Source organism: Phalacrocorax carbo, chromosome 23 (genome assembly GCF_963921805.1).
Source record: "Phalacrocorax carbo chromosome 23, bPhaCar2.1, whole genome shotgun sequence".
NCBI lineage: Eukaryota > Metazoa > Chordata > Aves > Suliformes > Phalacrocoracidae > Phalacrocorax > Phalacrocorax carbo.
The window spans coordinates 5,684,719-5,698,968 of record NC_087535.1 but is presented as its reverse complement, the minus strand read 5'-3'; the positions used below and the strand labels follow the sequence as shown (position 1 = coordinate 5,698,968).

Below are 14,250 nucleotides of genomic sequence, written 5' to 3'. Positions count from 1 at the left end.
AGAGTCACTGAGACGGAAGGAAGCAGGATTCACCCCAGCTGTTGGCTTATCGAGGACGGCTCCCGGCTCACCTGGGCTCTCTGGCCGATCCCCGAGGAGGCAGAGCGGCGGCAGGCAGCGCTCGGGCCGTGCTTGGGCCATCCAACACGGGTGCTTGGTCGCACGAGCCGAGCTCCGGTGTCAGGGTCTGCGCCGCGGTTTCGGTTTAACGCAGACGCCGGGCTGGAGCCTCCCACCCTGCGCAGCCAGGGTTTGCTAACCCCCGGCCGGCTGCCCCGCAGCGGGACCGGGCACGGGGTGCCAAAGGCACGGCTGCAAAGGCAGACAGCAAAAGCACGAGGGTGGCCTCAAACTGCAGCCCCCAGATTAAAAAAAAAAAAAAAAAAAAGACTGCGTACTAGGTCTGGCCCACCTTGCTGCAAAGGAGACCCGCTCTGCAGAAAACTAGGGTTTTTTCAGCAAAACAAGCTTCTGCCGCAGAGATTTGAGACGCACGAGGCAGGTACCGCAGAGCAGCTGCTGCCTGGCCCTGGGCGGGTGCCCAGCCCGCTTCGAGGCGTTACCATTTAGGCCGCTGTGATTTGAGCTACTAATGAGTAAAAGCATCCCAGCTTTCCAGCTCTCAAACCCCTACAGCAGCTGATTTTAGAGGAGACGTGGGACATAACCAGCACAGGGGGAGCGGCTGCCCGAGCCCCCTCCTCGCCCCGGTCCTCAAGGAGCACAGGGATGCCCCGTCCCTGCCAGGGAGACCCCAGGGACAGGGGTTGCCCGCAGCTGACTTCCAGCGTAGCACAAAATGGCTCAAACATCAAACCTCACCATAAATAATGAATTCCTTGAAACCTAAACAAAGAAAATCCCCAATGACCAAACCCTGACACCGTTTCCCCACCGTGCTCTGGAAAAGGCATATTGAAAAATTGAGATGGGGGAAAGCCAGTCATAAATACTGCTAATGATCCAATCCATAGTCTCAGTCTTAAACCTTTTTTCCCAGAGACAGCTGGAGCCCATCCTCTCCAGGAAAATGATGAAGATTAAGCGTTTTAATGTCAGATCACTGCAAGGGAAGTTTACGACCCCCGAACCCCGCTACTCCTGGCAGGTGTGGGCAAGGCAAGGGCAAGAAACGCCGGGCTCTGCCTGCGGCCGGGGCTGCCCAGAGCACCTCAGTAGAGTCAATTATTCTTCACATCCCCGTCTCGCCGTGCTACGGCCAGCGCTCCTTCCCCGCTGGAATCGAGCATCCCAGCGCCTAGGAACGACATCGGGTATTTCTGCATCCAGCGGGCTCTTCCTCAGCCGCTAACCGGTGCCAGCTGCCACTCAAGGAACATCCCGAAGGGCCCCCCAGCACTCCCGCAGGTGGGGGTGCCCGCGAGGACGGCACCCGCGGGCGATGCCTGTCCTCCCTGCCCCGCAGAGCCGGGCACCCGCAGCCACACGCGCTCTGCACATCATGCACCAGCGTCTGTCGGTCAGTATTTCCACCATACCCAAAACATTTATTTCTCCAAAACTATTGCTAATGACAATGGATACATTTTGTTGCCCCAGAAGGGATTTAACATTTCCAACACACGTACTCCTAATACTGTACAATACTGTACCAAAAGGAAAAAAAGGATGTACCTCCATATTGTACAGTTATATATACAAAGTACAATTTTACACAGTTTAATATATACACCATATATATATTGGTGTAGAAGACATGAAACAATGGAAACTGTTTTAGCAAGAACGTTCCATCCCACCGTTAAACAACCGCTCCTAAGAAAACCCCCCAAACCCAACGCACCGTACGAGCCCGAGCCCACCATCGCAGGACGGATGTTTCCGACCAACAGCGAAACCAACGATTTCAAGGTTTTGCGACCGAACTTTCCTACGTTACAGCAGAACCACGACATCACTGCGATCCTTTCAAATGCGGCAGAGATGGGTTTCAATAATTGCCCTGTTTTGGCTACATCGAGCTGGTCTTTCGAAGAACCTGCTGCTCACAAGTATTGCTCCAGCGGTTTGGCACGCTCGCGAGTCCAATCCCGTTGGACTTCGGGTATTCAGATCACAGGACTCTGCCTGGAGAGAAAGGCTGGTGAAGTCCGCTTCGGAAATAAGGTTACTATAGTGCTTTTAAAAGAAAGGGTCCACCTATTATTTCCATTGCAAACTGCTAAATATTTACCCTGTATGAAGCTTGGAATATCAAGTATTAGTACAGTAGGGAGCTGCTCTCCCTCTCCGCCTTCACCTTTTTTTAGCCCATCGTTGAAAAACAACGCCCTCTTGTCTCAAACTGCGTTACAGGAAGCACAAAATATAACAGGAAAAAAAAAAATTTACATTTTCCAGGCCGTGAATGGCTGTTTTGGCGTATCTAGATCCACCAAAATAGACTCCTAGAACCAAGCCTGGAAAATAATCCACCTGCCTTCTGGTGGGGCGGCCAGCGGAGGCGAGCGATTAACACCGCCCCTGCCGCTCGTGCCGCCGACCACCCGGCCCCAGAGGGGACAAGGCAGGGGGTCAAGTATATTTTCCTTTGTTCAAGTACCAGGTTGTTGCACACACACAGAGACAAGCAGAAAACTGACCCAGAGAAAGGATTCTTTTCGAGTGATCTGTAAGCTCAAACTGCAACGTTTGGGATTAAGATCTCCTCTTCAGTTGCGCAAACGTTGCTGCACAACTGCGTCTGGAAGAGTAACATCCACATGAGCCCAGAGCACCGGGAAGTGCTGGGGGATTTCCCAGACGCGCAGGCTGGCAGCATCCCGCAGGGAACGACGTTCACCCACGAGAGACCATCGCTCCCTTCGGCGAAGGCCTCTGGTGCTACCGGTCTGCTAAAGAAACAGCTTTGCGTCTAGGACTGCGTTTGTGGGATGTTAGCCAACGCCAGAGAAACCCACAAAAAGGCTAATTATTTTTGTGAAAACTAAAAATCTTGAAATAAATAAACCCCCGGCTTGTTAAACTGATTTTCTGTTCTGGACAGGCTCATTAGTGATGGGAGTGACCAAATGCTTCTGTTTCCCTTTTCGGTTTTTCTCTTTTTAAAGCAGTTTTCCTAGCTTGCGGTTCACAGGCCAGTGAGTAAATGTACTTACGCGTTGCAGCCCATCCCAGGACAGCCAGGGCTTGATCCTGCCAGGCGCAGGAACCCCCGACCTGCCCCTCTACACCAGCCCCAGACGCCTGAACGCGGAGGGGTAGCGGGCAGAGGCTGCTCCCGTGCTCCAACTCAAGCCTGCGCTCGCTGACGCGCTGGTCCGGCGCCAGCCAGCTCAGCTCTCACCGACTCGATGGCACAGGCTGTCTCGAAGGGTATTCTTCCGTCATTGCCGTTGCCTTGCGAGCAAACTATTCCCTGGCGAGAGCACGACCTCCTTTGACACCTCAGCACGTACTTCATCCGGCGACAGAGCATCCAGTCTATCAGGTACACGTACGTGAAGGATCCGAAGCGCTAACTAGAGACATTTATTTCTATTGAAGAACATCTCTCAGATGCTTAACAAAACCCCAAACCTATACAACGTTCAACTGAATCTGAGGTTTTGACACACAGAAGAGGAGAAATAAGGCAGCAAACTCCATCTGCAATGACCTCTTTTGTCTTAATATTGCTAGAGCTCTTCCAAGCGCGCAGGCGAACAGCCGGGTGACTGCTCACCCGGTACCCAGTGCAAGGCGGGGAACTGCAACAGATGGAATTTCTTGCCAAACTCCAAAGTGTTTTGATTCGGTAAATAAATTTATGAGAACTCGGTTATCTTAACCTACTTTTGTGCAAGAACAATCTTGCCTTAAAAGAAAAAAATTTAAAAAAAAAAAAATCAACAAAATCTCCCCAAACCCAACATATGAGGTATTCATCACAGGAAACCCAAAGACTCTTTTTGAACAGGTATCAAAATACATACATATACAACAAGTTTTTTTTCTGCTGTCACAGTGCACTCTAATTATTTAATCACTTTCATTGCAAGAAAATATCCAGTACAGATAAAGTGAGAGTGTGTGATCATGTCCCGCTGCTTTGACATGAACAACAAATTTACAAGTTATAAACTGCGAGCCTTTGGATTACCTTAGAGAGGCAGAAATTTAGCAATCGTTAAAGCACACTGCTCAGTTCCCAACTAGGGAAATAAAACATAGAAGGTTAGAGCTTCAGAAACTATCAAGATCGATCACCTAAAATCGTATTTTATTTTAAAAGTTTTGCTTTGGATTATTTCAATCCAACATCTGATGAACAAGAATCCTTTGTTCATACAAAGCACTATCAAACAGACATACATTATTCCAGTTATCAAACACTTCTTGTCTTTATATTTGACACAAACATTACATAAAAGTCATGAAAGAGAATTTCCATGGAAGAGCTAATATTTCTTCTGAATATGAAGATATGAAGCGACATTGATACCTCCCCAAGCAAACCACCGTGTCGTACTTGTCCACTCTACATCGGCCTCCTCTACAAGGTGCCCGCTGGTTTTGCCGGGAGCGGCGCCCACCTTTCCAGTTTCTCCTTCCCACCTCTCCTGCAACGACTGGTCATAAAACACTTGTGGCAAATGTTCTCTCAGCCTTGTATGTTCACAGAGTGAAGCAGACAAGCTAAAAGTTTCCTTTTGTGGTTTTTTTTTTTTTTAAATCCTCCCGTGTGTGTGCGCGTGTGTGAATTTTCTGCTGGCTGGCCAGACCCAGAGCACGTGGAAGAGGAAGGACGACCTTCAGCCTGCCATATTGCTTGCTGTACGTGTTAGTGTCAATCACAGTGCACACCAAAATTCCAGTTGAGTTGCTCAATATACAGGTTATCCTGCTAAGCATATTCCCCGTGACAGCAGGATTGTCCCAGAGCTGTGGATGCTAGAGATAAGCACAGTAATTCACATACAGACAGTTGCTGTTACAGTAACCTGAAGTCTTTTTTTCTCTCTTAATTTCCATTCAAACTTCAGAGCTCAAAGATAGAAAAGAGCATCTCCTCCAAAATGTGCTGTGCGTGGCTGGACACTTAATTCTTAGAAACATGAATGCTAGGCATAAAAATGTAAAGAAAATAAGGCATTACAAATGAGTCGAAGTAAATTTACAGAGATCCTGCTCTTGACATAGATTAACTTTGGTCGTTCATGACCAAAAAGAAAACAAAACCAAAAAACTCCCTACGTAAAGTAAATGCCAGAAAGTTCTGCCTGAGCAAAAAATTACAAGTTTAATTCTATTTTTCCCCAAAAGAACAAGTGATTCCTTGGTGGTAGAAGTTCATCAGAACCTGAGAGCAAAGGTCGCTGGTCGCACTGTTGGGGATCTTCCCCTGCGAGAGGAACAGGGTGAGGTCCAGTGACAGTCACACACGTACCGTGGTGCTTCCCCAGGGGAACTGCTGCTACACATCAGCTAAGGAAAAACAAATAGTAGGAGTGTTCTCACCAAAAGCCTTCCGGTGTTCCCCAGTTTTCATATGTTCTTAATTTAGGGCACAGAGAAAGCTGGTCTTTTCAAAACCCATCATTAATATGGATACATTACAGCTGTAGAGATGGGGGGGTGCGTGCGAGGATGGACAGGGAGGCGGTAAAACCCTGGTCATTTCTCCGAGTAACATCCTAAATGAGCCAGGAAAGTACTTCGAAGAAACTGTTCTTAGAAACGTTAAGTGTTGCTCCTTTTTTAATCACTAAGCGCCAATTAAGACGACATTGCAGTCACAGGGAAGCTAAGTGTGAGAAACCCGCAAGTTTAAAAGAAACTCAGCTAAACGGGAGAGGAAAATTACTTTTCTTATCTTGTCCTTGCCTGAATTTATTTGATGAAGACATAAGATGTGCAGCTTGTTTTTAAATCTCAGAAAAGTTTGGGAACAAGGTGAACTGAGGGTCAGCCAGAGTCTCCTCTCTTGCAGGACCGCGAGATCTTCTTTACCGTTGTAAGTGGCACATGCCTTCTGTTTTTTGTTGGGGTTTTTTTTGTTTGTTTTTTTTTTTTGTTTGTTTGTTTGTTTGTTTTTTTTTTTAAATTAAATAAATGTTAGCGTTGTGGAAAATTCTCAGTAGAGTACAAAAGAGTTCATGCAGCCTGCTAACGGCTGAAGCATTTGCTGCCTACCATATAAATACAAATACTAAGAATTCATTCACGTGTCTGCGGAGTCCTACGGAGGCATGCCGGTCTGCCAACGAACACGCAGGGAAGCCACTCCAGAGGCTGCATGCTGTCACGTCACCGTCCCCAGCAGCGTTTCCTACACCGCTCTATAAGAGCAGAGATCCCTAAAGCGGTTCACAGCGGTCGCAGCCGCCGACCGAAGCGTTTGCAACCAGAAAGAGGGAGAAAGATACAAAGCTTGAGAACTTCCGATTGAAGTTTTTACAGTGCTTGTAACTGGGATTTTGGTAAGGATCCATCCTGATACATGACCAAAACAAGAACGTGTGCGTTAGTAAATGAACTCCCATCAGAGAACGCTTGGTTTTCAAAAGTTAACTTGTTTTTACATTCAGTCTCCCGAGACCACACACCACATCATAGCCTACGGGCTGAAAATTACACCGAAAAACAATAAAGCTGTTTTTCAATATGGGAGAGCAAAGGGGGAAAACAGCTAGATTGTCCATAAGCAACAACTGGGCTCTTTCTTATGCTCCTAAACCTCAGGAACATGTTTGTTTATATTTGCACAGACACATATTACGTATAACTCCACAAAATCTAAGAGTGTTCCAGAGTAAACTATTTTTCATGACGAGTGTCGACTAAAGGATGAGGCTGGATGGCCAAGAGCTTTGGCCCTGGGGGGGAGGAACGGGGGAGCAAACAAACAAAACCAGAGGATGCGATGGAAGTTGAGACAGACCCTTAACCACCGTGGCACCAGCGGGCGACGTAATAATAATAATAATGCACAAGAAACAGGCATGTCCAAGCTCCACGTAACCAGTGGCACCAAAACATGCAATAGACTAAAATCTATCCCTATTGTTTCCCTGTGGTAAATGAAACACAGAATATACAAGTCACTACACCAGTATTCAAAACGTGATGCCACTAAGTATTTCTTTCAGTGGCCAAAGCACTTGAACGAGGCATCAACTAGAATCCAAGATCCAACTCATCGCGTTTTCTGTGTTTTCCTCCTCAGCTTCACAGTGACCCGATATCGGATTTCCTAAGCGTGGCACGAACTGTTTTGCCTTACGAACATCACTGATGCGGGTACGTGGGACGAGGTTGTTACCACTTAAATTTACTCCCAGGAAGTGCTCCCAGCAGTAAGTAGCAGTTCACAACTAACCTTCAGAAGAAGTTCAAAAAAATTAGTTAAATAGGAATTTTAATGTCTTTGACAGAGTCTCTTCATCTGGAACAATACAGTTATATCCACAGAGCAGCATCAAGTTCATCAGACAGTACAGGACTTGTCAGTAGGCTGCTGAGATGCAGAGGAGGCAACGCCAGGGCTCGTGGCGTTTGTTTTGGGGAAAACCGTAGGCTTCGGCCGAGTAGCCGGAGGCTTCACCTGGGTGGCCATTTTGACCGACTTCACAGGCCTGAAGGTGCACGGTATGTCGCCGGCTGTGCTAGCGCTGCGCTGGAAAGCTGGCTCAGTGTCCTTGAGGATCTGAGTGTGCAGAGGGCTGGAAGGTTCCGAGGTGGGGGCCACCACTGGGGACGTTTTCAAAGGCTCCAGGGTGTCGAGGACAACATCTGGCGTGTGCTTTACGCTGCTTTGCCTTTCCAGCTCCCGCAGCTCGTTCAGAGCAGAGTTCATAGTAGCTTCAATATCCTGCAAACACAAAAGAGAAACCGAGTGAATAACAGAAACCCAGACACATAAACACAGTGATAAAAGTCAGTCTTTGAGAACGACGTATTTGTTTTCAGCCTGTAAACACCAACACTCAGATCAACCGGCGGGGCAAGGACCTTTCGGTGTCAAAGTGAAACCCCCGCCAAACTACACAGCATTACATGCTGAGGCCAACAAGCACTAATATTTTCTATCAACAGGGAGCAAAATGATTGCTAGCACTTTCTGTGCTAATCTGGTTCTTTACTGGTCCTGATGCTGCTTGGACTTCAAAGACGAGTAGAGTCCCAAAACACAGCAATGAACAGAAAAGCGTCTGATTCAAAGTATTAGGATTCATCCTTGTACTTTATTTGGCATGTGTCATTCAGGAGTGTGAATTCTTGAAGAAAGGACTGATGTTTTTGACACTGGCTGACTGGCCACACACCCACCGCTGAAATCCTTGCGTGCTCTTGCTGCCGCATTGGTTTTCCTGCTGTCCGAGTTGTCTTCCCTTCCCAGAAAGGTATTACACAAGACTCAAAGTTTTGATGTTTTAGAAAACACAGACGATATCAGAAACGATTACAGAAATTCAAGTTGGCACTTCTCCTTCCTCTTATAAGACTTGTTATTAACAACTAAATAAAAAGAGAACTTGGAGAAGAACACATGGCTTTTTTTTGTTCTCAGCTGTAGCAGGACCCCCATGTTTGCTACAGCCCGCGCCGTGGAGCCCACCGGTGCACAGAATTCACTGGAGAGGAGAAGAGCTCAGCCTTTCTGTGACTCACAGTTTGGCTACAGCTTTTCAGCTTCCTTAGAGGTTTTTCAGGGGGTGGGGAAGGTAAATCAGTCAAGGAATGGTGGAAGAAACCAGAGACAGTAATCCGACACCTCCGAGTCTATCTTGAGGCCAGGCACATTTTACTTATGAAGTTAGGGAAAATATGTAAAGTGCATGACGATTATTAGATGGTGTTTGAACAGATACTACAGGGCAAAGAGAAACACTAATTTAACAAGGCTTTCTCCCTCCTCCCCTTTTCTTTTTCTCCCCAGACTCTTCTCTAGTGACAACAATGGAGTTAGCGTTCTGGCAGGAAGAGGAGACAGAACAACTTCAGTTAGAGCTTAACCAAAAAAACAAGGAAACTGATTTATATCAACCAAAGCCTTGGAAGGAGAGCGAAATATGAAGACAACAAGAACCACGTATCGTAATTCCACCGCAATAAATGGACCGAAGATATTCATAACGGCAAAATACAACTTTCCATCCGAGCGTGTATTATTTGGACCTTATTTATTACTTGACATTGCTGTTTTGTCAATAGAAATGACGTTTAGTTTTCACATATCTTCCCCCAGCTCTTTAGAAACCTACAAACTCCTGAACCAGGCAGAGAAGTCAGGTCTCCCAAGGCTGGCTTTGTAATCCGAGCCCCAAGCATTCCTTGGCTTTAGATAGATCCATCGCATACTGAGAACAGTTGGTACAGGCAACATACATGTGCAGGCATATCTAACAGCTTGGATGGGAGAGAGGGAAGATCCTTCACGGAAGAGGGAGATCTGTAACACTGACATCCTTCACCCCAGTGGATCCGAACACTGACAGCTAGCAAGTCTGAATTTCAACTGTTTTCTGTCCAACTTGTGAAACCACGGATGCAAAGACATGGTTTTGTTAACAGCAGTCACTGCAGTGCAGCTTACGGTCCCAGGCACGGGGACGGGACAGATCTCTGCCTGCAGAGATGCAGAGAATATGCAGAGAGACGAAGAATCTGTAATAAACCAGTCTGTGTTAAAATTAGCACAGATGAAGGAAAATATGAAGAATACCTTTCCCTTTAAGCTGCACAGAAGGAATCTGAGAAGACCATTTCCTTGTTGTCTGGTCAGTGTGTGGAGCCAGCCTCCAAAGCAGAGCTCTTTGCGAAGTTAAAACACAGCTGCGTACGCATCGGTAGCCTGCCCTCATTTCAAGGCACTTGTCTAAATAACTAACTAATGAAAACTAGCAGTATTATGTTCAAAGTTGGTTTCTAATCACACGCTGAACCCTGTAAGCATATAAAGATGCCACTGTGAGCACTGCACAACTCAGCAGCCTGCTTTTATTTTGACTGCACTACTCCATATGCTTCCAATGTCTAACCACAGGCAAGTTTGCACAACTGACAGGAGAATGTTAAATTGACACTAAAGACTTTACTTTTCTTGTGTCTTGAAGTTATGATTGTTTAATTTTTTGCTGACAGCTTCAGAATCCGTGTAACTTTCTGAAATGGACGTTTTTATTGTTGAAACTAAATTCTGAATAATGTACAGGGCCAAGTTTTCACAGAGGAAGGACCTGACTGTTTATCTTCACTCATGAAAGCAGCCTCAGTGACTTACACTAAGTGAGGTTGAAAGACTAGACTCAAGCTGGCGAGTAAGTTAATATTGCATTGCGAGGAGGGAATGCGTACGAGATTAAATAAGACTTTGCATTAAAACACCTCATTGTACCCAACATCCTTGTGTGGCCTCACCTTGAGCGCTGTGGGCAGCGCTGGGCACCACAGGACTTTAAGGGTATAAAGCTACTGGACAGTGTCCAGAGGAGGGCCATGAATTTGGCAAAGGGTTTCGAGGGCAAGCCGTACGAGGAGCGGCTGAAGTCCCTTGGGTTATTCAGCCTGGAGCAGAGGGGGCCGAGGGCAGCCTCATGGCGCTCTGCAGCTCCCTCCCGAGGGCAGGAGGAGGGGCAGGGCTGGTCTCTCCTCTCTGGTGACCAACGCCAGGCCCCGAGGGAATGGCAGGGAGATGTGCCAGGGGAGGGTTAGGCTGCGTATCAGGGAAAGGCTCTTGCCCCAGAGGGTGGTGGGGCCCTGGAACAGGCTCCCCAGGGAGGCATCACGGCACCAGCCTGGCGATATTCCAGAAGCACTTGGACACGGCCCTCAGAGACACGGTGTGAATTTGGGGTTTTCCTGGGGTTGTCCAACAGGAGTTGGACCCAATGATCCTTGTGGGTCCCTTCCAACTCAGGGCATTCTATGATTCAAAACAAATCTTTAAGGCAAAGCACTCCTATTTACCTGTGCAATAACTTCAGGGTCCATGGGCCGGTGGTTGTTGAAGCTCTTGGACCTCCCTGCTGTCACAGTTTTCCGGATCTGCGGGCTGTCTATCCTGTTCTTCAGGGACGAGTGTCGGCTGATAGAATTGAGACTGCTGTGGCCACTGATGGAGCATTTATCTGGAACCTCCTTGGGAAGACTTTGGCTCATAATAGGCTGAGATGAGGGTCTGGAACCGGCTATGGCTCCTGGGGAGGCTGGTTCTGCCATTGAACTACCTAGTCCGTGGCTGTCACTTTGACGGAAGGCTCTTCTGATGCTGCCTGACTCTGGTTTCTTTCTTTGCCTTCAGTCACAAAAGCAAAACAAGTCAATACAAGCAGGTACACATAACGGGCTGTAATTTGAAGATATCCCCCCAAAACAACACAGAGGACAATGGGAAGAGACAAAGATGCCCAGAGTACAAATAGACCCAGGATTTTAGGAGTCATTGTGAAACAGTAGAATTATAAATCATTCCAGTTTAACACTTCTAACAGCAAGACTGAGTTTCTGGCAGCTGTGCACATTCATAGCAAAACCAGAAAACTTGGATGGAATGTAATTAACTTGGTCAAGAAGAAAAGAATTTATATTTGAACAAAAAAAAACCCTCCGTGCCATCAACAGGTTTTGATGATGTGTTTTTATTACATTAGAAGAGCAGAGCTACAATTTTTGACTGGAGGACACAGTATATGTCTACTAAGCTCCCGGCCCAAGGCATCAAGTTGTTATTTTCAGAGATTGGCAAGCAAAGAACCCCATACTCTGGGGTCAACGATCGTTTCCAATATTTGCTGGTGGTAAGAGATGTTTCTTTTTCATTGCTTTAGCAGGACCATGAGGCATTACCTACGTAGGGCTACAAATATAACAAAAGATGATGTCAAATGGATGAGCTGGTCCAACCAATTTAGTTTCTACCCCAGCACCATGCGGTCTGACAGCACGATTCCACTCAAATCATATGAAGGCCAATGCAGCAGAATACTTTATGCCATAGGTCTGAAGCTTGGCATCCATTATACAGGGAAGGATCCATTTATATATAGCACCAGCCCCATGAATAACTGCAAGAAAGTGTTAACTCCAGTAGGATTTTGGCATCCAAATAATAATTCAGTGGGTGGCACAACTGTCATTGCGAAACCATCTGATTTAATTTTGCTCAAGTCTGTTCACACATAGGTCAGAAGATTCATTCCTAAAGAAAAAACAACAAAATGAGTCTTATGCTACTATTGCTAAATATCAGTTTCCCTAGTAAAGGGAAAAAAGCGGGAGTGGACATTACCCAGGCTTCTTAAAAACGCTACATACGACACTACCAAAACTAGCAGATGGTGAAGCTCCAACACAGCTCTGTTTGTTACACAAATCTTTCCATAACTGGCAGAATGGCATACTCATTGGCTCATACAATAAATATCATAAAAGAAAGCCCAGATCCCAACCTGACACAGTTTACCATAGCTTCACTGATATCAACGGAGCTCTGCCGACCCCGTGAACTAAGGACCAGGCTCTGTGTAGGCCATTAGCAGGTCCAAACCTCTAAAAAGGATGTGTTTCTGCTAACGCCTTTATAGACTACATTCTGTTAAATTAACTGAAGGTTAAAAATATCCACTCCCATAGAACCATAATTATCATATTAATACCTTCACTGCACAATAGAGATACATGATTTTTTTTTTTAAATACTAAAAAAATCATCTGAAAGATATGGGGGATAAGTCTGCTCTCAAATAACTAAATAACAGCTCAAGAAATTTAGTCTGTTACTAGCTTAACTTCCCAGTTTTTTTATTACGTTGAGTGTTGGCTAAAGTAACAATTTCTGGTTGAGGAGGTAAAGTTAGAGCAAGAGGGAGGTGTGCTGTTTCACTGCAAGCATATGGTTAGTAACCTGAGGTGAGAAGTGCTGGAGGAACGGAAGAATGTTACAGGCAATGCCAGATGGTGGGACTCAGGGTACGTCATTTAGCACAAAACGTGACACTAGTTTCTGAAGAATTTGCCCCCCACCCCATAAAACAAAACACGTTAAATATAAACGAGACATAACAAATCACAGAACAGAACACGGAATGGGAACACACAAGTACGAGAACTCACTCCGCTATTCCCCTCCCGTTGTCTGTGTGCTTAGCTCCTAAAATAGGACATATTTGGGAAAACGGCAACAGACAGTACCTTGGGAATAGGGAAGAGAAGCCAGTGGGATTTTAAATGAGCACTGGCCACGCTGGTGACAGAGGTAGAGAGGCGACAGCAAAATGTGAGCAAGTTAGAAGAGGGGGGAAGCAGAGAATAATGGTGGCAGCGCTCATTAGTTAACATTTTTCAGGGAAGGAAATATTTTACTGGACTCATCACCAAGACCTTTACAGTTAAATAAAATAATGCAAGGCTGTTCTTACTTGTTGATGTTTGCAAGGTAAATATCTGCGACGTGACCCCCACTTGGGCAACTGGCACCAGCTCTGGCAGTCACTTTTTCTTCCGGTGGCTCAGAATTTATCTCTATTTCAGACTTCGGGCTGGATCTTTCAGAGATACCATCCTCGCTAGGAAGGAGGAGGGAAGGAAATCACAACCAAAACAGGACCAACAGCACTGAATTTCAAATACAGCACTGTGTTGTTTGTAAACACACATGCAGGACAACAGCATTGTGCCAGCATCTTTCTCTTAAGAATCGTTACGCATCTTTCAGATGCGAGTGCCTGATTTCTGAGAGCAACCTGGAGATCCCAGCTCTGCATCTTTAAAAGGCTGGCAGCACCAGAACAATTTTTATATCGTGCTTCCACATATGTGGACACCTACACCTCCGTGGGGCTCTGCTTGTTTTAAGAGGACTCCCTTCTTGCAGGGAAGGTCGAAGGACGAACTCTCCCCACCTGGCGTCAACATCTTGACACAAATACTCCATTCCACACCTGAGTTTTAAGCAAGTCCATCTTGCAGATGGGCTTAAAGTGTAACATACGTGTCTTGAACGACGATATACTGATGAGGAATAAGGCCGTCAATTCCATTGTGGCGTCCCTCCCACCAGTCATCTGAGGCCCGCTGATAGAGTAAGAGAGAAGCTCCTTTTTTAAAGGACAGCTCTCGTGCAGTCCTGCCAATGTAGTCGAACTTCGCTATTGCTTCTATGGGCTCACACTCTAGGAGATAGAAGGGAATAAACAATAATTCACTAAACACTTGGGCTCAGGTAAGTATTCAGCAGTTTAAACCTACCATAAAAAAAAAAAAGCTTATGATGAGAGCACGGAGGAGGATAAAGTGTTGCTTCTTAAG

At 46.2% G+C, this 14,250-nt stretch overlaps 1 protein-coding gene across 4 annotated transcripts in view; it reads right to left on the bottom strand.

Annotated features, from left to right (window-relative positions):
- Positions 1-3,458: 3,458 nt before the first annotated feature.
- Positions 3,459-14,250, bottom strand: part of SRGAP2 (SLIT-ROBO Rho GTPase activating protein 2) — a 113,011-nt gene continuing 102,219 nt past the window's right edge. For 3 of the 4 annotated variants that reach the window (XM_064472340.1, XM_064472341.1, XM_064472342.1), the window contains 4 exons: positions 13,934-14,114; positions 13,362-13,508; positions 10,912-11,239; positions 3,459-7,813 (listed from right to left, as the gene is read on the bottom strand). In XM_064472340.1, coding sequence (XP_064328410.1) covers positions 7,430-7,813; positions 10,912-11,239; positions 13,362-13,508; positions 13,934-14,114 — 1,040 coding nt within the window. In that variant the 3' untranslated portion in view covers positions 3,459-7,429. Of the gene's footprint in view, positions 7,814-10,911; positions 12,143-13,361; positions 13,509-13,933; positions 14,115-14,250 lie in introns of those variants that run through there. The other variant, XM_064472343.1, reaches the window with a different exon arrangement.